The 25,931-nt window shown below is 39.4% G+C and overlaps 1 protein-coding gene across 12 annotated transcripts in view; it reads left to right on the top strand.

The window, feature by feature from the left end:
* CCDC178 (coiled-coil domain containing 178) overlaps positions 1-25,931 on the top strand; it is a 128,190-nt gene that overhangs the window by 23,765 nt on the left and 78,494 nt on the right. For 11 of the 12 annotated variants that reach the window (XM_083622977.1, XM_083622974.1, XM_083622967.1 and 8 more), the window contains 10 exons: positions 773-915; positions 3,289-3,442; positions 4,815-4,910; positions 5,005-5,141; positions 6,347-6,530; positions 8,272-8,334; positions 10,648-10,809; positions 13,354-13,467; positions 18,147-18,292; positions 21,168-21,327. In XM_083622977.1, coding sequence (XP_083479103.1) covers positions 773-915; positions 3,289-3,442; positions 4,815-4,910; positions 5,005-5,141; positions 6,347-6,530; positions 8,272-8,334; positions 10,648-10,809; positions 13,354-13,467; positions 18,147-18,292; positions 21,168-21,327 — 1,359 coding nt within the window. The remainder of the gene's footprint in view (positions 1-772; positions 916-3,288; positions 3,443-4,814; positions 4,911-5,004; positions 5,142-6,346; positions 6,531-8,271; positions 8,335-10,647; positions 10,810-13,353; positions 13,468-18,146; positions 18,293-21,167; positions 21,328-25,931) is intronic. The other variant, XM_083622970.1, reaches the window with a different exon arrangement.

Here is a 25,931-nt window from a genome sequence, read left to right as displayed (position 1 = left end):
TTTAAACTGGTGTGTGTGTCTTTTTGTTCGTATGCTGTGTATTTTTTGTGATTTTATATTGTAAAGCACCCTGTTATCTTCAGATGAAAGGTGGTATAGAAATTTAATAAAACAAACAAAGCCTGTATGATTAAGCAAAGTTAGATGCAACAAAACTAAAAATGATAAAATATGTTAAATGTTTTGATGATAGTGATCCAAACTTTATTTGATTAGTCCTCCTCAAATCACTATTTTGGGAGTGGGTAGGGATTATCTAACATAGGCACAGAGTGGAAAAGTCAAGAGGAGGACACTTGTAACTTTGCTTCTTTGAAAAGTTTATGCCACAATAAATGTGTCCATCTTTAATGTACAACAGGACTTACTGCAGTAGACTAGCACTCTCAAATTATTTAAATTAGCTATGGTTATTCACACCTTCTTAATCCATCTGCCCAAAGGAAAGAACTTTAGCCACCTTCTGTTTGGGAAAGGGGGAAATAGTTGGTTGCCTAATACTCAATAAAAGTAAGCCAGCTTCCCAAAGAGTTTTAGCTGTATGTAAATTTGCAATCCTAATTCTCATTAAACTCAGCTGAGATTATTTTTGAGTAAATGGACATAGGATTGGATTTTAAGTCTCAGTTTTATCATTTAAAAGGCAGCAAAGAAAAATGCAAAAGAATTAAAGAAATAACACTACACCTTTTCACAAGGAGACAAAAAAATGAGAACAATCTTATAACATTTTGAGCTTTGCACTGTCAGATTAATTTCTTTCTTTTTAAAGACCAAAACTGGATATGATGTAGTTCATGAAGAACTTGTGATGGTGAAGAGTTTGCATCAAGATCTCACGGAAGAGTGTGAAAGGGAAAGAAAATATATGGCTGAACAAATACAAATAGCTGAGTCATTGTTGATGAGTTTAAAGTAAGCATTTTAATTTTTTGTGGTATTATTGTTGTTCAAGTTGTCTCTCTCCTTTTGTATATAGTCTACTACATTCTTTGGAAAGCTGTGTCTGATTAAGTTACTTCTTCCTTCCTCTTGTGTGCTTTACACATTCTCGGGATTACAGGGATTGGGCACCAAACCACATCAGTGGCTTTTAAATGTTATGTGGTGCAGATGTGGAACACTAACATTTTGCTTTGGGGTTTAGGCTTTTGCCTTTTATTTCCAGCCTCTTGGTATTTGCAAGTGTTTCACAGAAACTTAAAGTTGGGAAGGACCCAAGGGTCATCTAGCCCAACCCCCTGCAATGCAGGAATCTCAGCTAAAGCATCCATGTCAGATGGCCATCCAACCTCTGCTGAAAAACCTCCAAGGAAGGAGAGTCCACCACCTCTCATGGTGGTGGTTTAGAATAATTAAAAATGTGTTCAGTTTAGGGTTACTTAGTCCTTTTTTAAAACATCCTTTATCGCAATGCTTTCAGCAATAGTTTTATGATACCGAGGCAAGGGAGAGCTGAGTGTAGTCAGACAAGACGGCCCATTTCAAAAAAAGCTTAAGGAACTACAGAGTGAGATCCCATGGTCAGAAATACTCAAAGAGAAGGGAGTCCAAGATGGGCGGGAGTTTCTTAAAGGAAGCACAAATGCAGACAATTCCAGGAAGAAAGGAAAGGAGCTTACAGATGAGTTGAGATTTAAGAAGGGCACGTATAAGGAACTGAAGAAAGGGGAGGAGTATACATGACTAGCCATCAGTTGCAGGATGAATATCATGCTGGCCAAAGCTCAGAAGGAACACAGGCTTGCAAGAGAGGTTAAAAATAGTAATAAAAGTTTCTTTGGCTATGTGCAAAGCAAGAGGAAGAACAGACAAGTTCCTCTGCAAGGAGAAAACAGATAAATGCTGTTGGGTGAAAGAGAAGGCAGAATCACTCAACACCTACTCCCCCCCCCCCCCCGGTCTTCACCCAAGCAGTGACCAACCTGGTGATAACAGAAGAAACAATGCAAGGAGGGAGCTGCACTATCTCTGTAGTCTTTTCAGCACCTAATGAATATCTTCCTGTTCCAACAAGCATTTTAGTTAGAAATCTTTCCCAGTCTGCACTTGTATTGGAGATGCCTTTAATACTTTAATAGTTTTATCATTTGTGTGTTTGCCACCCTGGGCTCCTTTGGAACAGAAATATTTTTCTTTTATACCACCTATCTCTAGCCTAGGTTATAGCCCATTCCCTCAATCTGTAATTGTTTGAATTGTTTTTAGAAGTTTGCATTGTATTGTTTTATTACTAAAGATATTTTTGCCACCTTGGGATTCTTTGGGAGGAACACTAAGATAGAAATTTACAAACAAACAAAATAATAAAAACCTCAACAATACAAAATCTTTAAAATAGTGACTGTGTTCACATGCTGCTTCAAACCAAAGTTAATGCATGGTTTGTTATCGAGCAGCTTGCTGGTGCATGCTGCTGAAAAGTTCCTGCTTCACTCCTCCAATGCTCCTGGCTTGTTGTGTCATTCAAATCTGAGCTCATTGCTTCATTGAAACAAACCACTAGCAGTAAGTCAAGAACAAACCAGCAAGCTGCTCATTCACGTTAAACCACAGTTAAGAACTATTTGCAAATCAGGGCAGGACAAAATAGCAGCTAACTCTGCACCACCATGATTTACCAATGATGTAAAAAGTAAGGGTGGTATTCAACCAAATATTTGCTATAGCACAAGAATTAGTGCTAGTGCAAAGGGAATTCTCCCTCTCCACCTCTATGCCGCCTTCAAATCTGCTCTAGAGGTTTGGGGAAACTCCCAGAACAAGAAAGCAGAGAATGCAGAGGGTTAGGAAAGCAGAGAATGTTCCATTGTGCAAGGAGAAATCCTTGCACTGTGGAACGATCTGCTTATTCCTATGTTGATTACAACCCTCTATGTTGATAGCAGATAAGCACTTTAATCTTCCTGTTTTGCTCACTTGATCCTCTCTCATCAGCTCATCCTACCTGTCAATTTCCACTACATTATAACAAATGTTCGTTATAACAGATCAGATTGCTAGCAGAAGTGTTTCTTAACTAAGTGGCTGATGGTTAAATTATGCTCCTAAGACTGTACTTCTAAGTACATATAACTCAGTGGGGCTTACACCTAAGTAAACATACTTAGGATCATGTTGCATATTAGAATTTGGAAAATGAAACAGATCTAGTGCTGCTACATGGGCAGTGGAATGGGGCGAGATGTCTGAGAAAACCTGATTATTCTGACTGGTTTGGTAATATTTTGTTAATAAACAGCTTCTTTAGTTGGCCAGATGGATAATTTGATTCTTGCCTCTTCTTAGGAAAGAGCTTAAAGATGCTGAATTCATTGCTGATGATTTCAGTTACAAGATAAAAGCAAAAATGGAAGCAGTATCACACAGTAAAAAACTTCTTGAAGAATTAAACAAGAAAGAAACAAAGACAAAGGCTGATTTAAAGACTTGGCACGATAAAGTGAGTTTTGAATATTTATATGCAAGCAAATAAATCCTCTAGAAGTGAATGCCACATGAAGTCCTTAACACCGTGTCTATTGAAATGTTAAGTGTCCTGTAATAAGTCAAATAAATGCAAATGTTATCTAGTTAAGTGAAAAATGTTTGATAGATTTTTAAAAATAATACTCTCCAGCTTGCCAGACCCCCAGGGTCAGCAGCAGGCATGCTTGGACATCTGTTGGCACCTACACATCTGAACAGGACTCACTGTGCCTAATTTCGGCCTCTTCTGCAGTAGGTGTTAGTGGGCTCCACCAATAGTGCTGCCATCAACTAGAAGTCCTTTTTGCACTGCTAATGAGCAGCACACTGCCACTGGCCACCTCCATATCCTTACCCTGGGGTTTCTGTTTGCATCCCATTTGAGTTGGGTAGCTGCTATTTTTTTTTCCCCATCACACACTACAGCAGAGTGCCCATAGCAGTGTTGTTATATTAGATGTACCAGGGTATTGGATTGCAGGCAGATACAGATGGCAGCTGCCTGGTGCTGAACACTTGATCAGATTCAACAGAAAGTGCACCAGCACTGGGAAATAACACTTAGAATCATAGATCCATGCAACTGTATAGTTGGACAGTGCCGGGGGCGGGGCACCAGAAACACTAAGCCTGGCACTCATGCCTGGCCCTGGCCCTACAAATTGCTTTCGTCCTATTCTCCAAAACAATGCTGGTGCCTGTGCCGTTACAAAGGCATACTAAGAATCCTATAAAGTTCTTTTTTTGTGACCTCTGCAAAAAAAGTGGTTCACATTTATGTTCATTTTAAAATGGCTGCAAAACTGGATTTATTTTCCTTTTCCTCTCTTAATTTCCTTTTTTATGTTAGTTTGCCCTTTTCACTTTTTTGTTTAATATGTTATGTTTAATATGTTTTGGCCATTTAAAATGTTGATTTGAGGCCCTCATGAGAACTGGGGCAAGCTTTCCTTTTTAGAAGTATAGACTGAAGACATTTACATTGTGCCTTCATCCCACTCACTGACACAATGCACTTGTTTATTCTGGTTTGGAAGTTCCACTAGCCTGTAGCAGGGTAGTTAGGAGCTGTCAAATTTTTCATTTGCATCGACAGACAGAACAGGGCCCAAGTATTTATTATTATTTTTTTGTGACAGGGGTGGAAAAGAAAACATAATTATAACTATGATATAAGCAGCAAATACTATCTTTTCACTAAATATAGCACTATACTGCTCCAAAGCTATAAATGAGGCTCTGAAACTACATTTTCAAGATTTTAACAAGAAATTTTACTATGATGAAAATTTACAATGTTGCAATTAAATGCTGAATGAGCAATTAAACTATCTTTTTAATGTTAGGTAAGGCAGATGACTCTGAAAATTGCTACTCAGGAAAATGAGAACAAAGTTTTAATGACTGAATATTTAGAGGAGAAGAACATTGTGGAAACATCAGTAAGCTTAAAAAACGCATACAAATTAATATGTTTTTGAGTCCATGTGTTGCAGAATTTTCATAATGTTCATCATATTCTATAATATTTCCTAGCAAGCCAATCAGAACTCTGATCTAAGCAATATGAAAAAAAGACTTAGGCATCTTCTTGATGAAATACTCAAAACACAGAATGAAAACAAACGTCTTCATGATGAAAATGGAAAATTTGCACAAAAATTCAGAGAAAGGTAAATGAAGTGGTTAATAATTGATAGACTTTTAATTAGGCTTCAAGCCAATTGAGTTGGATGTTTGGTTTTGTTGATTTTTTATTTTATTTTTACTGAAACCAGTGGAACATTCAATTTAATCTAAAGCATTTTACACATATAAGGGAATGGGGAAATCCCACATCCACGCACAGTTATTGCTGTCTTGTTCATAGCTCTTAGTTACTTTGCTCCTTGATCCATCTTGATTCTTGAATGTTAAATGAGATGAGATTATAACTGCTCACTTGAATAGTTTCCTGCTTAGAATTGATGGCCAGTTGCCTGATCCAGCATGGCTCAGGCATGCTGCAGGCCCTGTGATGAGTGCTACCCAGCATTTTGTCACCCCCCTCAGTGGTGACACTGGGGGTAGCCCACCCCCCATTGCACCCCTTTCCTCTGCCCCTGGCTGGATCAACCATATTTCCTGCAGGGATCTCAACTACACAGCTGGCCCCTGCCAACAGCATCTTTAAACTTGCTGACCAACAGTGGATGGGTAGTGAGTTCAGGTTCACTGGAAAGGACTTTACCAGTCCTATGACCAGTGTTTTCCAAGCACCAAGCATAGGGCTGGCGAATCCCCTTTTGCTGCTGTTTCTAAGCACCCATCAACCAGATGACCATCAAGCACTGCACAATGGACTTTGCCTATCCCTCTCAAGTCAAAATATGGATCCAGACATTGAATGATCTTTTAACATAACATTTTACAGAAACTTTTGTAAACCCACTATAGATTATCATGTGATTAGTGTGAAAAGAGCAAGATTCTATCAGTTCTGAAATTTTTCTGAATTTAATCTTTCAAAAAACTCATCATAGGAAGCTGGAGTGAGAGTTATTTCATACATACAATGGGTTCTAGTGTAACTAGAGTAATGATAAGCAGTTGTAATTGTGATATGTCTGATCATCAGTGCTGTTTGTCAGAATCAAATGGTTGGCACATCTGTGGAATGCTTGTGTTTGTGTGAGCAATCATTAAACTTTATTTCATCACTGGGAACACAGTGAAGTATTTCCGTAAGATAGACACAGGAGTTTAAAATATCAGTGCCATCCCCATACAGAAGTGAAGTAAAATTAAGCATCCCCCCCCAATCCTCAGAGAGGTTCAAAGTGTAATAAACTCTTGAAGATGTGTTAGTGTTGTAAGGTTTTCGGTTTTTATTTAACAGTTCAAGAAAGAGGATGGCATATCAATCAGAAATTCAGGTTTTAAGGAAAAATATTCGCAGATTGGAAGATCATTTAAAAAAGGTCAATCAAGAACTTTATTCAGCTGAATTGGCTTATGATGAAGCCAGATCAAAAATGGACGAAGTGGAATATAGCCTTACAAAAGAAAAAACACGTTTCAAGGTTGTAAAAGTTATTCCATTATTATGATATTTTAATTATTTGAAGATGTGAAATGACTGACTAGAATGTTTCTGTGCATGTCAATTAATCTATTTAGCATCACCCTGCCATATTATTTGCAATATTTAAAGCTTGATGTAGCTTTAAGTTATTTAGGCCTAAATAAAGCAACTGTGAGCCAGGTTTCCCAACTCCTTTGTTTGCCACTATAGCTATGACTTTAATATCAGCTTGATATGCAGAATTTAGTAGATTATAATGTTTATATCCATGCTGTGTAAAGCTCCACCTGCTATTTTCTACAGCTCAAGATGCTGTTAAAGTACAAAAGCAGGCCAAGTCCTATTTTATGACTAGTTGGCAACCTTACTCTAAACTTTTCCCGTGCATCAAATGGTTTGTAAACCTATTTAGCAATTTATAACAGCAGGTATCCCAGTTCAGTTAGAGAAGCCTGTGCATATAAGCAACCGTTTGGGTCCATTACTAATACAAAAGCATATAGCAGTGTTCATCCAAGCCTTGTTGAACTGGCTGGATGTAGATTTCAGTGGAAATAGGTATATATGCATTTGCATCCAGAGAGCCAGTAAATTGTTTGTGACTTGTTTTGCAGGGGGTGGGGGTGGTCAACAATAACTGGATTAGAATCAGGGATTTAATGACTACAGTTTCGTGTAACTGAAAAGTAGTTTCCCATAGAATGGGAAAGATATGTCCTGCTTTTGACCACCAGAAAGAAAGGCACATGCAAGCTATCTGGAACCAGTTGTATGAACTTAAAAGCCACCAGCTATTCTTTTTTGGATAATTTTTTTTAAATCTGAAAATGAGTTATTAGTCCCTCTCCACTGGACATGCAATAGCTTTCTGGTTCCCTTTTAACTTGGCATCTTATGACTTGGGGCCCTTTTTTAAAAGATGATTTGATGCTACCTGAACTCCTGTGAGATTGTGCTAGCAAACTGGAAAACTGCCTTGAGGTGGTAGCTGAGGACTCTGGGAAATGAAAACCAATCAGACAGTCCTGTTTGTGGCAAGACCTCTAATGTTGTATGACATAGTTAATTATGTAATCTGAGGTTGAAGGACAGCTCAGAGAATGAATGAGCCCAATTATTTGATATGGAGACAAGACTGGGTGTTACGATTGTCTCAAATTGAGGTTTCCCTAAAGCAGGAGTGGGGAAATTCTGCCCCTCACATTTCAAGTCCACCCCCTCCCCCATCCACAAAGCAATGGGGTTAAGAAGCAGCTTCGGTAGGTGCCAACAGAAGCTGTATTGTAGGCCTAATTGCTTCATGGTGGTGGTGGAACAAGGAGGGAAGGCAGCTGGGGAAAGGAGTAAAGAGAGATGGGCATGGATTTGCTCATGCAAGCATATGCACATGAGTATGAGGGAGAAATGCGAAATGTATCTGGGCCCTACTGACATTTGCCACCAGCCTTGCCCAGTTTTGACATGTAGCTCCTCACAGATTTCCCCTGAGGGAATGTAGCACCCAGAGGGGGGCAGTTTTCCCACCCTTGCCCAAATCATAAATTATTCTGTATTACCCTTCTCTCCCTCTTCCCATGGCCACATTTTTCAAATGTCATTCTATTTCCAATTTAGTAATTTTCTACCATTTAATTTACAGAATATATTTTGAAATGAAATATCTAATTTATACTTGTTCTACCTGTTGTTGTTTCTTCTTATGTGTTCCCATATAATTTTTTTATCAATTTTACTTACAGAACTTAGTAGATAATGTAAAAAAACAAATCAGAGATGAAGTAAGTGCTTGGAAGCTGACCCAGGTATGCAGAATAGATTTAAATTAACCTTTTTAAGCTGTGTTTTTTGCACATCAAAATCTTTCATTTCAGATTATATGGACTTGTATTCACAAAATCGATCATGAACATGCCATGGAAGACTAAAGCACTGACTTCAGCTGTGGAGTCAATTGATTGATATCAGTTAACTAGAAAAAGTACCATAAACTTTTAAGAAGTCCTTTCCAATCTGCCCCATTCTCTGATGAATGTTGTGCACCTGAATGAATATTGTAACGACCAGTTACAATATCTGTGCTCATCTAAGTTCAAAACTCCCTGGTCTAACTTGAGACAAAGGCATCACTTCAGACTCACAATTTAACAGTAATGAATTAAGACACTTGTTGAAAATAAAAGTAAAAGGTAAAGGTAAAGGTACCCCTGCCCATACGGGCCAGTCTTGACAGACTCTAGGGTTGTGTGCTCATCTCACTCTATAGGCCGGGAGCCAGCACTGTCCGCAGACACTTCCGGGTCACGTGACCAGAGCCACACACGGAAACGCCGTTTACCTTTCCGCTAGTAAGCAGTCCCTATTTATCTACTTGCACCCGAGGGTGCTTTCGAACTGCTAGGTTGGCAGGCGCTGGGACCGAGCAACGGGAGCGCACCCCGCTGCGGGGATTCGAACCGCCGACCATGCGATCAGCAAGTCCTAGGCGCTGATGTTTTACCCACAGAAAATAAAAGTAGAACCTTTAAAATGTTTTAAGTATCCTGAAGGCAAGAGCGAGGCTTGTTACATGGTCTGAGCTTTTGTTCTAATCAGAGGTGGGAAATTATGCTACCATTCACCCATCAGAGATGAGGTGTTCATCTGTCCTATTTATTCTTACATGTAGTTTTGGGGCCATCTGACAATGTCCGTATACTGTCCCTTTTCTTTTGAAACTCCCAGCATCTGAGTTACGTTGCCTACTTGGCATGTTTCTTTACCCTTCCACTGTCTTTGAATTTCTGGTCGGTCGCATGTGCCATTTTCTGAGAACATGAGGCAGGTTTGTAGATTTGTTATGGTTTCAGAATCATACTGCATCCCACAGTGGGGCACAGTCTGTTGCTACACAGCGTGAAGATAAAGTCGCTCTATTTTGGAGTGACCTTGGCTGCAGTTATTGCCATTCCAGATGACGTATCCAATGCCTTAATTGGTAATGTGTTACAGGATTGTCTTCAGCTTATGCAGTTAGCTGTACAAAGTGCTTGCAGCTATATGCCCAACCACATTATTATTATTATTATTAATACCCTGCCTATCTGGCTGGGTCTCCCCAGCCATTCTGGGTGGCTTCCAGCAGAATATTAAAATACAATGACTGATCAAATATTAAAAGCTTCCCTAAACAGGGCTGCCTTCAGATGTCTTCTAAAAGTCCGAAAGTTGTTTATTTCTTTGATATCTGATGGGAGGGCATTCCAGAGGGACTACTGAGAAGGCTCTCTGCCTTCGCGACCCCTGTCCCTCCTGGCTTATTAAATATAGCAGATGGGGTTTGACTGTTTGATTCCAGAGCATGGTTACTACTTCATTGTGTGAGGTGTTGGTACCTGCTGCCTTGAAAAGGTGGTTGTGCAACCTCTCTTAAAGAAACCAGCCCTGGACCCCTTGGGCTTTATGACTATTGACCAGTCGCAAATGCCCTTCTTGGGGAATGTGATGGAGAGAGTTATGGTGTGGCGGCTGCAAATGTTCTTGGATTACACCGACTATTTAGATCCTTTCCTATTTGGGTTCAGATCTGGCCATGGTACAGAGTTGGCCGTGGCTGCTCTGATTGATTACCTTTACAGAAAGTGGAACACGGGGAGGGATACCTTGTTCTTGTGTCTCTATCTTTTTGTGGCTTTCAATACCTTTAAGTCCACTGCTATTTTTCTTGAAAAAGAGGTGCCAGAACACACCACAAACACCTCCCTTGTTCTCTTATAATGGCAATGCCACCCATCTGGGAGGTGCCAAAACTGAGTTCCGGTGAGTTCCAGCTGAAAAAAGCCCTGCCTTTAACCATGGTATTCTCCTGGATCAGCTCTGTGGAATAGGAATTGTGGGTAGTTCTGATCCTACCCTGGTGGTTATGCTATGGGGTCTATTTTATCCCCAGTGCTCCCCAATGGGAAATGCTTGGTATGTACAGAGCCTTAGAAACTACCATGAATGTCAAAGTTACATTTTTATCTAATAAGATAAGTTCTCCCAGTTATATATTTCTGAAGCAAACAGAGTATTGCTGGATTTCTTCCTTTGCTTTCGCATTTGAGCTACTTCAGTTTATGTATTTTCCTTATAAACAGAAAAGGGTTAAAGCACTGCGGACTGATCTAGAAAAAAAGTCGAAGGAATTTGAGAAGTTGCAAGAAAAGATTGAGAAGAAGTTAGCAGACATTGACAAGCTTGTGGCCGAACAAGAGGCATTGAAGAAAAAAAATGATGAATCTCAAAAAGCATATTCTAAGGTAGGTTAAAACTGGCAGCACCACCGTGCTGACTCTTTCCCCCTTTCCTATAAAATGGGAGAACTTTGCTAAGCTTCACTGAAAGTGGAGGCATTCAAGTTGGCATTTGAATTAATATAACACACAAATCACTTGAAAGTCCAACTTTTGTTGTAACTACCGTATATACTCGAGTATAAGCCAACTTTTTCAGCACATTTTTAATGCTGAAAAAGCCCCCCTTGGCTTATACTCGAGTGAGGCGGGTGGCGGCTGCAGCGGCAGAGGGACAAGCGGCCCGAAAGGAGCCCTTTCTCGCCACTGGTCCCTCCGCCGCTGCCGCCTGCCTCTCACAAGGGCAGGCACAGGAGCTGCACTGCCCTGTGCCTCTCCCAATCACGGCTCCTATGCCTGCTCTTGCGAGCAACAGAGGCGGCGGTGGAGGGACAAGCAGCCCGAAAGAAGCCCTTTTGGGCTGCTCCTTCCTCCTCCTCCACCTTTGCCACTGTCGGCGGCAGCGGAGGAGGAACAAGCATTGCGAAAGCAGCCCTTTTGGGCTTCTCCTTCCTCCTCTTCCACCTTTGTCACTGTTGGCGGCGGCAGCCCGAAAGCAGCCCTTTTGGGCTGCTTGTTCTTCCTCCGCCGCTGCTGCCACTACCAGGTTTGTGGTGTGGTGAACCGGCTTATACTCGAGTCAATAAGTTTTCCCAGTTTTTTGTGCTAAAATTAGGTGCCTCAGCTTATATTCGGGTCGGCTTATACTTGTGTATATACAGTATAGTTTTAAATATAATAGTATGATATAATTTAAAATCACATGCAGAATAGCTGATAGTGCCAGTTGTAATGGTCTCTGTAAAATGAAGCACACACACAACTAATAGTATTTTCAAAATAGCATGTTAATGGCAGTGACTAATGCAGTTTGCCCTTCCCCAAGAAAAATTTAGTAGAAACAATGTGACAAAGAACAACTCATTAGTCTTTTGGAGGCTTACTGGGGGTGTGGCAAGAGTTATATATCTTTGTCTTTAACTCTATGTTTATTTTGGTTCAAAAACTTGGAAACAAAGTTCATGAAAGCATCTTCATAAGCAGGTGTTAAGCCAACATTTTTTTTATTGTTCCTTATGTGGTGTTCATAAAACTATTTGCTGCACACATTTTAATTACGGATGTTATGTTATTATTATTAAAATTTCTATAACGTCCTTCTTCCGAGCATCACAGGGTAGTTTACAAAATAAATACACACAAAAATGCACAACATAGTAACAGACAAAAACAATATTAACTAGCCAGTATAGTGGAACTGTTGCGTTTCCTCAAAGCTTGTATATTTTATTGGCAATATAGTGAAATTTTGTATTAACAGAAATTCTAAAATGTGCTTCAAACAGTTCTAATGATAGACAACCCCACCATCACCACCAAATTGCCTTTCTTTATTAGTGGTGATGTATATTAGAGGTGTGCATTAGCTTTGTGTACTTGCTGAATAATAGGTGAATAGGGCATATTTGGTTGAGGATTTCTCATTACCAAGTCAGATTGTGCTAGAAAAATGCAGTTCAGTTCAGATCAAGGACTCCCTAAAGTTCTGAGTCACTTTGTGAACTTAAGTGCCACCAAAACACTATTTTTTGAAGTGACTGCTCTATTTTTAAAGAAATAAATAAATACTGAAACTAGCACCCTGAGATTGAGTGGGGAGGGATATTCATTTTGACTGATAGGTCTTGGTTTTAACAATGATTTCTTTTCCCAGAGCATTACGATTTGGTGGAGTGATATTGATACAAACTGTTTTTCATGTGGATCAATGTTGTTTATCCACCAGCCCTCCCACTATGCAAATCAATGGAGACATCTCCCATCCAGGGAGAAGAGGCTGCACCCCCACAAATCAACAACAAAAACCACCTCTATGGAAAGGCTGAGGCCAACATCCACCAGTGACCACTGGAGTAATAGGATGCTTTCTGAGACAGGTTCCCAAATCTAGCGCTTCCTGTGGATCTGTGCTGTTTTTCCCCTACCATCAGCCTGTTATTACTTGTATCAAAACAGTAAAGTCTGTAATTGTGTGAGCAAACAAAACAATGGCAAGAAAGAGGAGATCAAGCTGCACCTTACATTCTCTTTGTGGGCAATTGTACAGATAGAGCTTAGAGGAAGAGGGCAAGCAGTGATAGGTATCAAGTGAGAGTACTAATGGACCTGTTCCCGAGGGCATCTTGCCAAAGGACCCCCCAAAATCCAGTGCTAGCACTGATGCAAGCAACAATCATTTGGGTCATTTGAAAGGGAGGAACCACTTTTATATGTCTGCAACATTTGGATCAGTGCAACTGTTTTCTCTACTTAATAGTATCTTGCCATCTATCTATAGAAATATAATTAAAAATGTATTACAAATAGAATTATATTGAAAGTTACCTGTAAAGAAAATAGGAATTCATGCATAAATACTGAGTTTCAAAGAAAGATGCTTAACCGTTAATACATTGTGCATGTAATGAGTGGGATCTTATTGCCAGTTCTTTTGTCTGTTTATATTTTCAGAAAATTGTCCAGTTGAATGAGCAGCTTCAGAAAATTGATGAAAGGGAAGCCAAAAAATTTAAAGAGCTAGAAGCACAGAAGAAACATTTCCAGAACTTATTAAATGATGCACAGGTGAATGTCTTAATATTAGCACTAACAGGTTCTATTTACATTAGATTACCATTCTTTGATGGTTTACTCTGAAAAGCTAGCTTGTACTTTCTGTTCAGTTACTTTGGCTACACACAGAATTTCTATATGCAGACTTTTTCACTTCATGCTGAAACTAACTTAACGGGTCCATTGCCTTGGAATGAGGTAAAGTGCAAAGAGAATTATATTGGGGTCACTGAGAAGCCCTTCTTTATTTGCCATTCCAGCTCTTATTGCTTTGAGGGCTTTAGAAAAGGAAGGGCAAAAATCAAAATAAGGAATAAAAGGGGTCCATCATAGAAACAGCCTGCTGATTGCACCTTTGCACAGCAGATGGCATCTTTTTGTAAATTATGGTGTATGTTTACTATAATAGTTACAAGTTGCCTCTGCTACCAAGGAATCATTTTGGCTTTTGTTACTGAACATTTCATTTATATAAATGTGCTTTTAATGATAGGCCTGTGTACAAAAATGTCTTATTTGCATTATTATTTATTCCATTGATATTGATGGAAAATACTAGGGAGAAATTATTGAGTTCATATAGTTAAGCCGGTTGGTTAGAAGCTTTTTTTTATTAATGAAAGCAGTGAGCTTTTGGGTTTTTTTGTTTACAATTATGCTCTGCCCACAGTTCTCAGTAAATTCATCTCAAGCACTTAGATTTGAAGGCATATTAGGAACCAGGCTTACTGTAGATTGTTTCCAGGTTTTATAAATATTATACAATATCTAATACCAGCATGCAGTGATAAACTTGCAGTAAATCTGTTGATTTGTTAAAGGATTTTACAAGTGGGTACAGGAACAGGATGAGCACCGAGTTTCTGTGCAGTTTCTTACAAATACATTTGGAGAGATTGCTCAAAAAGACTAAAGGATATATTTGGGAATGCACTACTCGGAAAGCAGGGATATAGCCAGTTCAACAATGTGATTTCAGTATCTCTTGTACCCAGGCAATCTAAATTAGGATAATTTATATTATCCTAAGAGCTAATAATAGGTAGTGGATATAGTGTTGCAGTTGGAGTTAGGAAACCTACATTTATTTCTGTGATTGGTCATGAAACTTATTGGCTGACCTTGGGCCAAACTATGTGCAACTGCTCTTGCAGACAGTTAAGAACCTTCAATGTGTGTATAATGCAGTTGTTACATTTGCTCCGTTAAAATATTTACACTGGATGCAGATTTATTTCTAGGCCCTTGTCCCAAGTCCTAGTATTTTTGCTTGTTATCAGACTCGCCAATCATTCAGGTTCCATACATTGAATAATTGTGCTAATTAATTGATTAAAGTTGCAGCTGCAATAAATCTGTTCAGATTTGTACATGCACACCCCAGTGGTCCACAGTGCCATGTTCTTGTATTTACTTGAGTGCCTGGCTACCCAACAAATGGCATTATCATCTTTGACATTATCATGCTCCAGGAGTGATGGGGTAGCCTGAAACCATGCTGACCTCCCACCCTCCTCAGTGGGGACAGTTTGAAAAAGGATCCTGGATTTATTCTCTCTCTCTCCCAAGCAGATGCTTCCTGCTGTGACAGTTACATTACTGATTATCTGTTTGGCACTGTGCATGTGATTCCCAGTTTAGTTTCAGAAACTGCATATGCAGCATCATTTAGTATATGTGGTTCTTTATCCGACGGGTCTTTGTGCACCAGGAGTAGGGAAAATGACAGTCTTTTTCATGTATCCATTCATAATACATAGTGGTGGTAGTAACTTGCAAAGTTAGTTGTCTGGATAGGCTCCTGCTGCTTAAGGAAGTTGTTTTGTAATATTCCATTTTATTTTGCTAATTTTCCTGAATAAAATGTACATTCTATAATTGATCTCCTTCACAATGTTTTTATTTTGAAATATTTTAGGTATTTTAGTTTCCTGTTAATTATGTTTCTTTGAATGTTTACTTTATATTTGTCTTCCTTCAGTAATGTTTCACTCTGGGTTGTTTTATTTGCTCTTTTAATGTAGGTTGAAAATTGCTTAGATATTTCCCCCCCCCCTTATAAAAATAAAGCAGAATAGAAATGAAAATAACAACAAGTCGTAGTAGTGGTCTGCTCCATCCCATTTCCATATTCATCTGTGATGGTTTCCTAAATCCATGTTGAAATCAACGTTGTTTGTTAGCATCCATCAGTCTCGGGAGACAGCCTCAGGGTGAAGTCAAACTGTTGGAAAGTTACAGCTGTTGAGACCAAAGCAATAGAGACATGTTTTGTTGCAGATGGGGCAGAAAAGAAGGCATCCAGTTGTGCTGCAGGAGATGCACCATGGCGTTTATTATCTCTGCACTCCCCCAGCGGCCATTCTTCCTCTGGTCATTCCTTAGATGAAAGTACACACCATCTCCAGTTAAGCTGAAGGCATATAAGAGCACCAGGGAGAAGAATATGTCAAAGAGAGTTGGGGCAAGAACACAGCCATTTCACACCACTCTTTATAGGGAGGGCATCCGAAGATGTCCTGCATGTTCTTGTTCACAATCATCTTGTGAAGCTTAGGGGCATCTATCCTCACATCATTTCTCCTGCAGCTGGCACAGTGAGAAAATCATGTTGACTGTTGACCTCTGAGCTCTGAAGCTGCATTGTGATTCAGGATAGACCCTGTCAGCAAGTGACTGTAATCTGTTGAAAACTACATTGGCAAAGGCTTTCCCCACAGTACTCAATAGGGAGATTCCAGTCACGGTGGTCACCTTTTTCCTTTTAGAGGGGTCACAGTGCTGGAGTCACTCATGTCTTGTGGCACAGACCCTTGTTCCCAACACTGCAAGAGGAGGCCATGGAGGTGTGTCACAAGGGAGGAACTGAAGCTGGCTTTCAGCACTCCTATTGGGATTCTGTCTTGTCATGGGGCTTTACCACATGCCTGAGAGTTGATGGTATTCTTCAGCTTGTCAAGGGAGGGAGGGACATCATTCTCTTCCAAAAGAGGCAGGGTATGGATACAGTCAATTGCTATGTCAGAGACCATGTTTTCCTGCAAGTATAGTACTTGAGAGTGCTCTGCCCATCGCTTCATCCACTTGCTACTGCTGTGATGATCTTTCCAGACAAGGTTTTCAGTGGTGCAATTTTCCTGACTGTTGGCCCAAAGGCTTTCTTCATGTCTTTGTACACTTGCAAGTGTTGCCAATGTCAGCAGCGAGTTGAATGCTTTAGCCAGTTGTTATTTTACACCATCTGGCAATCTGCTGGGCCTCATTCCTTGCCTTTCTCAGTGTAACAATTGTCTTTTTGCAGGGCACACACTTGTAGTTCACAAGAGCCTTGCACTTTGTGCAATAACAGTCTCCATGCCCTCAGACCAGTCAGGGACCTGTTGCTCTCTTTAGCCAAGGATATATTTGTGTTGTAAATTGCCTCTTTGCTGTGTTCCACCTTGTTTCTACACTAAGTCTGGGGTAGTTCAGTAGAGCTTCTTCGATGCAATAGGAGAAGAGTTCACAAAGTTCAAGTGTGACTCTTCTGGAAGTTACAGATAGAACTAACTTAGTTGGTCTTTAAGGTGTTACTGGAAGGAAAATATTTTTTTTTGTTTTGTCTTCTGGAAGTGTAAATAATAATTTAATGTATTTCCTTTGAAAATACAAATTGAATAGATGTGTGTTTTATTTAAGTTTCTTGAATTATACAAAACAGTAATATTACAAACAATAACAGGATTGTAGCTATATTATTTCTAAACTCACTTTGGAACTTTTTCAGCAGGAGATGCAGATCAATTCAGTCCATGTCAAAATTCCTCAAGCATCCCTAGCTTCTGTATTCCAATCATCTCCACGGGATTTTGACATTTGACTATCAGCCTATGATATTTCATTAGATTATCCCATAATCACAGAAACAAGAGGAGTTGAAGATAATAAAGTTTCCTATAGCTATCATCAAAGTGCATACATGTATAAAGACTTTTGTTTAAACAAAGATAGCAAAAGAATAGTGGACCTGTTGTGATCATCTGTAGTGCCAGTATCATTTAGTTCATGCAGAATTCTGCTTTAACATGAGGGTGTCCTTTGACTCTTTTCTTTGTTCTGTGATCTAATGTAGCAGCAGCATTCACATAGCCTGTTAGAACAATCCTGCAAGATTGGTCCGTATTATCATAACCCTATTGCAGTTGATGGAGCTGAGACTGAGATAGAGTGGCTTGCCTAAGAACATTTCGCGAATTTGTGGCAGTCATGATACTTGAACTGGAATTCAAAGCTTCACAGCTTACATTCAGAACCCTCCACACTACACCAGCTTTCATCATATTTAATAACATGATCAATGTAAAGACTGATGTATTTTGTACATGAGAACATGACTGAAAAGAGCATGTGTATTATTGAGAAAGGGATGTTGAGCAATGTGCTGATGTTTAAAAACATATTTTGGGAGTCTTAGAATTCTGGTTGTCAGTTCATAAAACACACTTGGGAACAGTAACTTTGATGTACAAGTTTGTGCCTTTACAGAAAAGGCATTATTCTACTTGCACTAAATGTTTCAACTGCACTTCCAAAAACAGTTCTATTTCTTGGGTATGCAATTTCATGCATCGTCGCACATAATTGTGCACTTAAAACACAATATCAGGATATCTTCCCAACTTCAGAAGTGTATGTATATTTTTAATTTTCAGGTGAAATATTTAGATATTTCGACCCAGCTTGATGAAGTCAACAGAAATATTGCAAAATTCCAAGATGAAATGAATAAAGTAGCTGAAATGAGCAAAGTAAAGGAAAAACAGCTGGCTAACATAGAGGCAAAGGTAATAGTGTTAAGGTAAGACACTCCATTTCAATAAAGTTGTGAAGGTAATACATAAATTTAGTATAAATGATGAACACAATATTGATGTATTGCTAACACCATATTATCTGAAGATTATATAACAATATCCATAAATAAGGAGTATTTTTCATATTTTATGCAAAAGTAGAAAAGGTTCATGGTGAATATTCTTGTCTTGTAAATTCTATTTTAGGCATTAGAATTGCATGCCCCAACCTAATAAAATTCATGGTCAGTTGCATCTTTAATTAGTTGAAAATAATTTGTTTTGTTTGTTTCTTTGGGTAAAGAAATGTGAGTTTTCATTTCCTGGGACTGATAAATTCTAACATGAAAACAGAAAAAGGTTCTGTTCAGCTAAATATATGGCAGGCCATGGAAGCCTTGAATAACCATATGCTGCAATAGGCTTGATCTTTAGGGTCAAAGTGGGAAAAGAGGAAAAAAAGATTTTCTGTCAAGGAATTTTGGAGTAACCTCACATATGATGGAGCTTATGAAAAGAATTACTTGTCTCATGCACAACTCATGTTAAAAGTAGCTCCTTGACTTACTATCTCATAAATAATTGGTCTAATGTAGAAAATCCAGAGTTGGTTTATAAAAAAAGCATTGCTGACCTTTAATAATAGTAATGAAATAAGTTCTCTGTAGAAGTAAAACAGCATTGCTATAAAAGCTGGTATTGAAATCCAAGAATGAAACAACAACAAAACAGGCTATGGACAAGAAGATATTAGGACAAGGCGCACAATTTACAAACCGAAGCATATATCATGGTAGATCAAAACAACAGAACTATTAACAATGCCTGAAGCAAATTTGAATGACTGAAACTGTTTAGGGGGCTTAAAAATTTTTATGTCTCAGTGTAACACAGACCTGAAACTAAAGTGGTAAGGATTGTTTCTTTGACCTCTCAACTGACTTATTTTATTTTAATTTATGCATGATTATTATCTCCCATATCTTCCCCAACCATTCCACATGAGAGGGGAGGTTTGGTTGCCTACATTAACATGCCAAGGCACCTTTTTGCAGCTATCAAATTGCTAAGAAGATCCTTGTGAAGATACAATGCACAACCTGCTTCCAACCAGTGGAAGAAGATGAGCTTAGAGGTTTTTTTCAACAGGGCATTTCAAAGTGTCACCACATTTCTATAATACACCTGGACAACTCTGTACTCTCACCATAAGCGGGGGAAAGTGCCCAATCTCCTACACCTATCCAGTACTAAAGGCTGTAGTGCAGGAAGGTTTTATGTAATCTTAATTGGTGTGAGATACCATCATACAGGGACGCAGGTGGCGCTGTGGTTTAAACCACAGAGCCTAGGGCTTGCTGATCAGAAGGTCAGCAGTTTGAATCCCCGTGACGGGGTGAGCTCCCGTTGTTCAGTCCCAGCTCTTGCCCACCTAGCAGTTTGAAAGCATGTTAAAGTGTAAGTAGATAGGTACCACTCTGGTGGGAAGGTAGACGATGTTTCCGTGCGCTGCTCTGGTTTGCCAGAAGCCGCTTAGTCATGCTGGCCACATGACCCAGAAGCTGTCTGCGGACAAACGCCTGCTCCCTTGGCCTATAGAGCAAGATGAGTGCCGCAACCCCAGAGTCATCCGTGACTGGACCTAACGGCAGGGATACCTTTACCTTTACATTTACCATCATACAACTCATTATCTTATATTGAGTTCAAAGCCTAATGGTACGAACTGGTTCATTACTTCTTTTGCAACTTTAAATGCAAAGAATTTTATGTTATTTATTAAGAAACCCATAGAAAAACATCTTTCTTATAAAATAATGTAACCTAACAGTAGGCTTGCTATAACAACACATATAATTAGGACCACAATTTTCTGTTTCCCCAATAAAGAGAAACCTCTCTCCCTCCTTCCAGGTTGTGGTGGGGTGTTTGTTTGTTTGTTTGTTTGTTTGTTTGCTGTTTGTGTTTGTTTTGTGCACAATCTGATGGTTCTTCCTTATAGTCTCTTTGCAGGCACACATAGTGTACAAATAGATTATTTTCTTAGTGGTTTTTAATGGCCCATTACACTAGCATTGCCTGCCTATAACCTTACATGTCTCGTCTCCCATCACCTATACAGACATATCTGTAAATAAATGCATATGACAAAAATACCGAAAGTCTCCAGTACTCTTTCTTCATTAAAATACTAACCCTGAAAACCTTCCCTGGAACAGCCTACTGCTTGGGGAAGTGGAGAGCATGAAACAATAACTTTAAATGTGAAAGTTTTGAACTGCATATATCAAACATTAGGTTACACTCCTGAGCACACTTATGAGAGAGCAAGTCCCATTGACTTTAATGTGGCTAACTTTTGAGTAAGCTTGCTTAGGATTGCAGGGTTAGAATACCATCCCTATGCTGGTAAGCGCTGAATGGACACAGCTGTAGTGTGATTCCTTTTTCAAAAAGGTCCCTCTGGATATTTGTACCATGATTTCAAGATGCAATGATTTGAAACTTCATATCATGAAGTATCTGGCATTGATTGGACTGATTTTATTTAGTGGAGTGTGGCATGGAGATATAAAGGGCATATACCAGGAAGGAGAGTGGTCTTGTGCTCCAATCCTGCTTGCGTGTTTCACACAAGCATCTAGTTGGCCACTGTGAGAACAGGCTGCTAGATTACATGAACCATTGGCCTGATCCAGTGGGCTCTTCTTAGGTGTGCAAAAGTTCACCCCACAGTAATTTTGTGAGGTTTACAGGTACTAAGGGACAATTTGTTGTTTTTGCTAAACTCCCCTGGAGATTTTATAGGTCACCTTAAAGACAAGTTTCTTGGAAATAAAATACCATTTTATTCTAGTAATGATATTTTTTCTCTTAAAGGGAAAAGTACACTAGAATAAAGGCAAAGGAGCAGAATATTCAAACATTAGTTGATTTTCTCCATGATCGGCTGGATTATAGTGAAAAAAAATTAAAGACGGATAGCACAGCATTTGAAGAGTGTATATGGAAGAGACAGAAATCCCTGAGAGAAAACGAGGTCTGTGTTCTTTGAGTTATTTTTGTTCTTCTTTTTATTTTTTGAGAAAGTGCATTTTCTTTTAAAACCGACATTTTCTTTTAAAATATTCAAGCCAAATATTTCAGCCAAAATAGGGGTTTCCAGATGAAACTTGACCCAGGCATTCAGGCCACACTCATGGGGAGGTATCAGTTTCCAAAATATCCTGCAAGACCTTGTCCTTCCAGTGCAGGCATGAAAATTCATTAATCCGTTTAGTATGCTGGGCTTCGGCAACTGGCTAAAGCTTTGTTCACAAAAATGGAATGAGAGTCTTTGGGGAGGGGACTTGGTATTGGTGATAACAATTTTTCACAGTCCATTTACATTTAAGTTTGGAAGTTTCATAGTTCGTTTTGTTAATCTTTCACTCCGGGATGTGAAACAGCTATTTTTGAAGACAAGGCAGAGGGATCTTTGTGATAACACCGAGGCTTCCATGATAGAATAGAATTAAGTTGCAATGTGCACCCGACATATACAGTAATTGACACTTGTTTCTGGCTAATACCTTTTCAATGAAAGGTTCCAAATAAACATATAATATAATATAATATAATATAATATAATATAATATAATATAATATAATATAATATAATATAATATAAATATCCATGGCAACCTACTGCTTAAAAACTTAGGTTTCATGGATGAAACTTTTAGGCAAAAGTAAATCAATCGAAGAAATAAAGGCAATTTAGTTTGCATCCAGCTAAATCCTTACACACACAGGGAATGACTTCTGGAAGCACAAGGGAACTTCTCTTTTCACCCCTGGCACACACCCCAGATCTGGTCTGGGTTTCCCCAGCCCTTTGCAGTAGCTTTTTTCCCTCAGGGGGTGCATGAGGGGAGGAGAAGGAGAAGAAGTTTGCTTGTGTTGAAGTTGTTCCCCACACACAATGATTTAGCTGGATTCAATCATTTGTGTTTTGACTTTATCATTTAATTTGGGAACTGGTGTTGAATTGTTTGAAACAATATGTTTCTTAAGTAAACACAACCTAAATCTGCAGAATATGTATGTATTTGGACATGTGTGTATGTCATGTCATGACTGTGCTTGCTGATTGCTGTCAGCTGTGATCTTCCAAAGAGTGGTGATCAAATTGCATTTGTGGTAAACTTGTCTGTTTGAAGTTGGATATGTTTCTTTACTTAAGATTGTTTTGTTCCTCCTGATACTATACACAAAAGCATTAAATGGCAAAAAAGGCCTTTTGTGAATAGCCTATGGGGAGGAGAGGTAGCATTCCAGTTACTGAGCAGCATATGAGGGAAAGCAGGGATGGAAGTAAGGTTCTTAATCTCATTGGTGTCCCTTGAACAGGATAAGACCAGCAAGGAAGGAAAGGGGTGGGATTTGATTTTGTTTGCATTCTAATGAGAACTACCTAATCAGGGCTGTCTTAAGCATATGCGGTGCCAGGGTGCAAAGATCCGCCTGGCGCCCCCCCCCCGTTGCCCAGTCCCAGGCACGCAGGAGGACAGAGCCGTCTGGTGCCTCAGTGTCTTGCTGGTTCACTCACCCCCAAACTCACAGTGCAGAGCCGTCCACAGCAGAAGAGCCTGCTGTGGCGCTCCAACTGACGGGCGGGCTCTTCCCCAGACTTAACTCTCGGGCCCTGGACTCTTGGCCTGGTGCCCCTGAGAGCCCATGCCCAGGTACCCTGCATCCCTAGTGCCTATGGGTAAGACGGCCCTATACCTAATTCACACTTCTTGAACCAACATGCAAACTGATGCACAATTATCCTTTCAGATCCATAGTTCTCTTAATTTTGTGATGCACTTATCCAGCCAAAGGGTGTGTACAAAAATGTATATATTGGGAAAGGGGTGCATAAAATGGCTATGTTAGTGAAGATAATGTACAAAAATCCATTACATTAGGGGGTAATGCTTGCAAAAATATGTGTATTACTCAAAACGGCAAACAAAACTGCATATTGGGGAAAATATCATGATGATGATGATGATGATAGTAGTAGTAGTAGTAGTAGTAGTAGTAGTAGTAGTAGTAATAATAATAATAATAATAATAATAATAATAATAAATAATGTATTTATACCCCGCTCATCTGGGCGGCTTCCAACAAAAGATTAAAAATGCATTAAAATTATGACTCAAATTCTGGCCAAGTTGCATAAGAATGTTAATTTTTTTTGGAGGGGGGACTGCAAATTGTCGCAGAAATGTGGAGAACTGAAGACTGGAAAACATGGGGAAATGAGGGAAACCAAAACTGACAAATTTGCCCATCCCTACTAGCAAGCCCATTCTATCAAATGCCTTAAAAATATAGTAAAGGGACCCCTGACCATTAGGTCCAGTCGTGGCTGACTCTGGGGTTGCGGCGCTCATCTTGCTTTATTGGCTGAGGGAGCTGGCGTACAGCTTCCGGGTCATGTGGCCAACGTGACTAAGCCACTTCTGGCGAACCAGAGCAGCGCACGGAAACGCCATTTATCTTCCCACCAGAGTGGTACCTATTTATCTACTTGCACTTTGACGTGCTTTCGAACTGCTAGGTTGGCAGGAGCAGGGACAGAGCAACGGGAGCTCACCCTGTCGCGAGGATTCGAACCGCTGACCTTCTGATCAGCAAGACCTAGGCTCTGTGGTTGAACCCTCAGCGCCACCCGTGTTTTTAAAAATTATAAAGCACTTATGAGATGGTCTGAAGATATATTTGGGTCTTTTCTAGCTGCTTGGAGGTTTATTCTTGGCTTACAGTTTATTGTTTGTCTGGGCAAGACACACCATGAACCCTGCTTGGGATCAAACACTAAACCAAACCATGGCTTAGCTCCAGGTAAGCAGCCTCAAGATAGCCAGGGGGGAGCCAGTTAGCCCTGATTTTTACTATGAGTACACTTGCACTCTCATGGCTAACCATGGTTTGGATTAGTGTTATGTGCACACTGTGCTTGTGAACCTTCCACTGGGAGAGGAGTAGGAAACTAAGGTGGTTAGTAGCTATGGAGGACTATAAATAACTGGAAACTGTGAAGTCCCAGGAAAGATCACTGTGCTGCCTATATTGCTCTCAGTTTTGTTACACGTATCTACTTACTAGGTTTTATAACAGAGTTTGGCTGAAATTGTTGCCCTTAGGCAACAAACTTTTTCAGAGTTTTCTATAGCAAGTTCCCTACAAAAGAGTGGCGGTAGATATATTGCAAAATGTGGAGCTTGAAGTACAACTGGAGGAAAGGAATGGCTGAACTGAAAAAATTGTAGTTATTATATTTTACTATCATATGAATTTAGGCTGTGTTGATTTTTTTTATGGGCCCCAAAGAAAGAGGCTTTTAAAATAAACCTGTGCAGAGATCCCCTGCTTCCTCCAGGCTATTCTGTATGTGCAGGGTAAGGGTGACAAATCGTCTGGCTATAAAATTGTCTTTAATTAGTTGACTCAGTGACTTCCAACAGTGTGTTATGCTGGTATGTGGGGAGTCCCATGCTACAAGATAGACTTTGAATTGTGCTCCTTGCTCCTGGGTAGACTTACTGTTATAGCAAATGTGTCTTACATGATGTCCTGTGGGGAGTGCTGGCAGTATTACCCAAATAGCCACCCCACTGTCTAGTTTTATTGGCTTACAGGAAAGCTATACCTACCCTCCTAAGGTATATGGGTGCCATGATGGTAATAACATTTAAGATGAGCATAAAAGGAAAAATAATGGGAAGGACAGTGGGAATTATAAAAAGTGCAAATTTGTGCACTGAAAGGCATCATGTGATAAAAGTATTGTCATTTTTGCTGTAAATAGTGGTTAGGTAGGTAAAGAAAACTGCAATACCTGCACACAGTGGGTGTAAACATGAGGATTTCCCTTTCTTTAAATGTTGTTGTTTAGTCGTTTAGTCGTGTCCGACTCTTCGTGACCCCATGGACCAGAGCAATTTAGAAGGATTAAAATCTGTGTTATAGATTGTGAATATAGAATTAGAGGTCTTACAGTGCAGTCTTATTCATGTTTACCTAGAAATCAGTTCTTCTGAGTTCAGCATGACTTGTGAGTAGGCATGTATAGGATTACAGTTGTAGTTATTCTCTGTTTATAAACATGGAGTACAATAATGTAGATATATGTATGTGGCAGAAAATGCAATTCTCTGATGTAAGATCTAATTTACCTAATATTATGAATGCAAAGATGGAGACTAGGAAAGAATCCACACACGCACACTGAAGTTTCAGATACCGTGTTATCATTTTACCTCTGTTAGGTGAAATGAAACCCCAGTGGTTTGCTTATTTACTACTTTTATTGATTTCCCTTCATGAAAAGCTAAGGGTGACTGAAATAAATACACTACTTAATTAAAATTCACAACAAAAATATCCAGTCAAAAAGAACAATATAAGAAGAAAAAATAGCATTATTAAAACTAGAATCAGTTTCAAAACCTTGACTAATAAACAAAAAATAAACAGAAGCCTTCCCAACCTTCAGTGAAATCCTACACAAGATGAAGATTGACAGGTGTTTTCTTTAGCCGTATTTTCCATTTCTTTAACGTTGGTACATGTGAAAGGCAAGGTTTTGTTTGTAGTTTTGGGAAATC

This window comes from Podarcis filfolensis (genome assembly GCF_964270895.1).
Source record: "Podarcis filfolensis genome assembly, chromosome: 7".
NCBI lineage: Eukaryota > Metazoa > Chordata > Lepidosauria > Squamata > Lacertidae > Podarcis > Podarcis filfolensis.
This window is presented reverse-complemented; position numbering and strand designations above follow the sequence as displayed.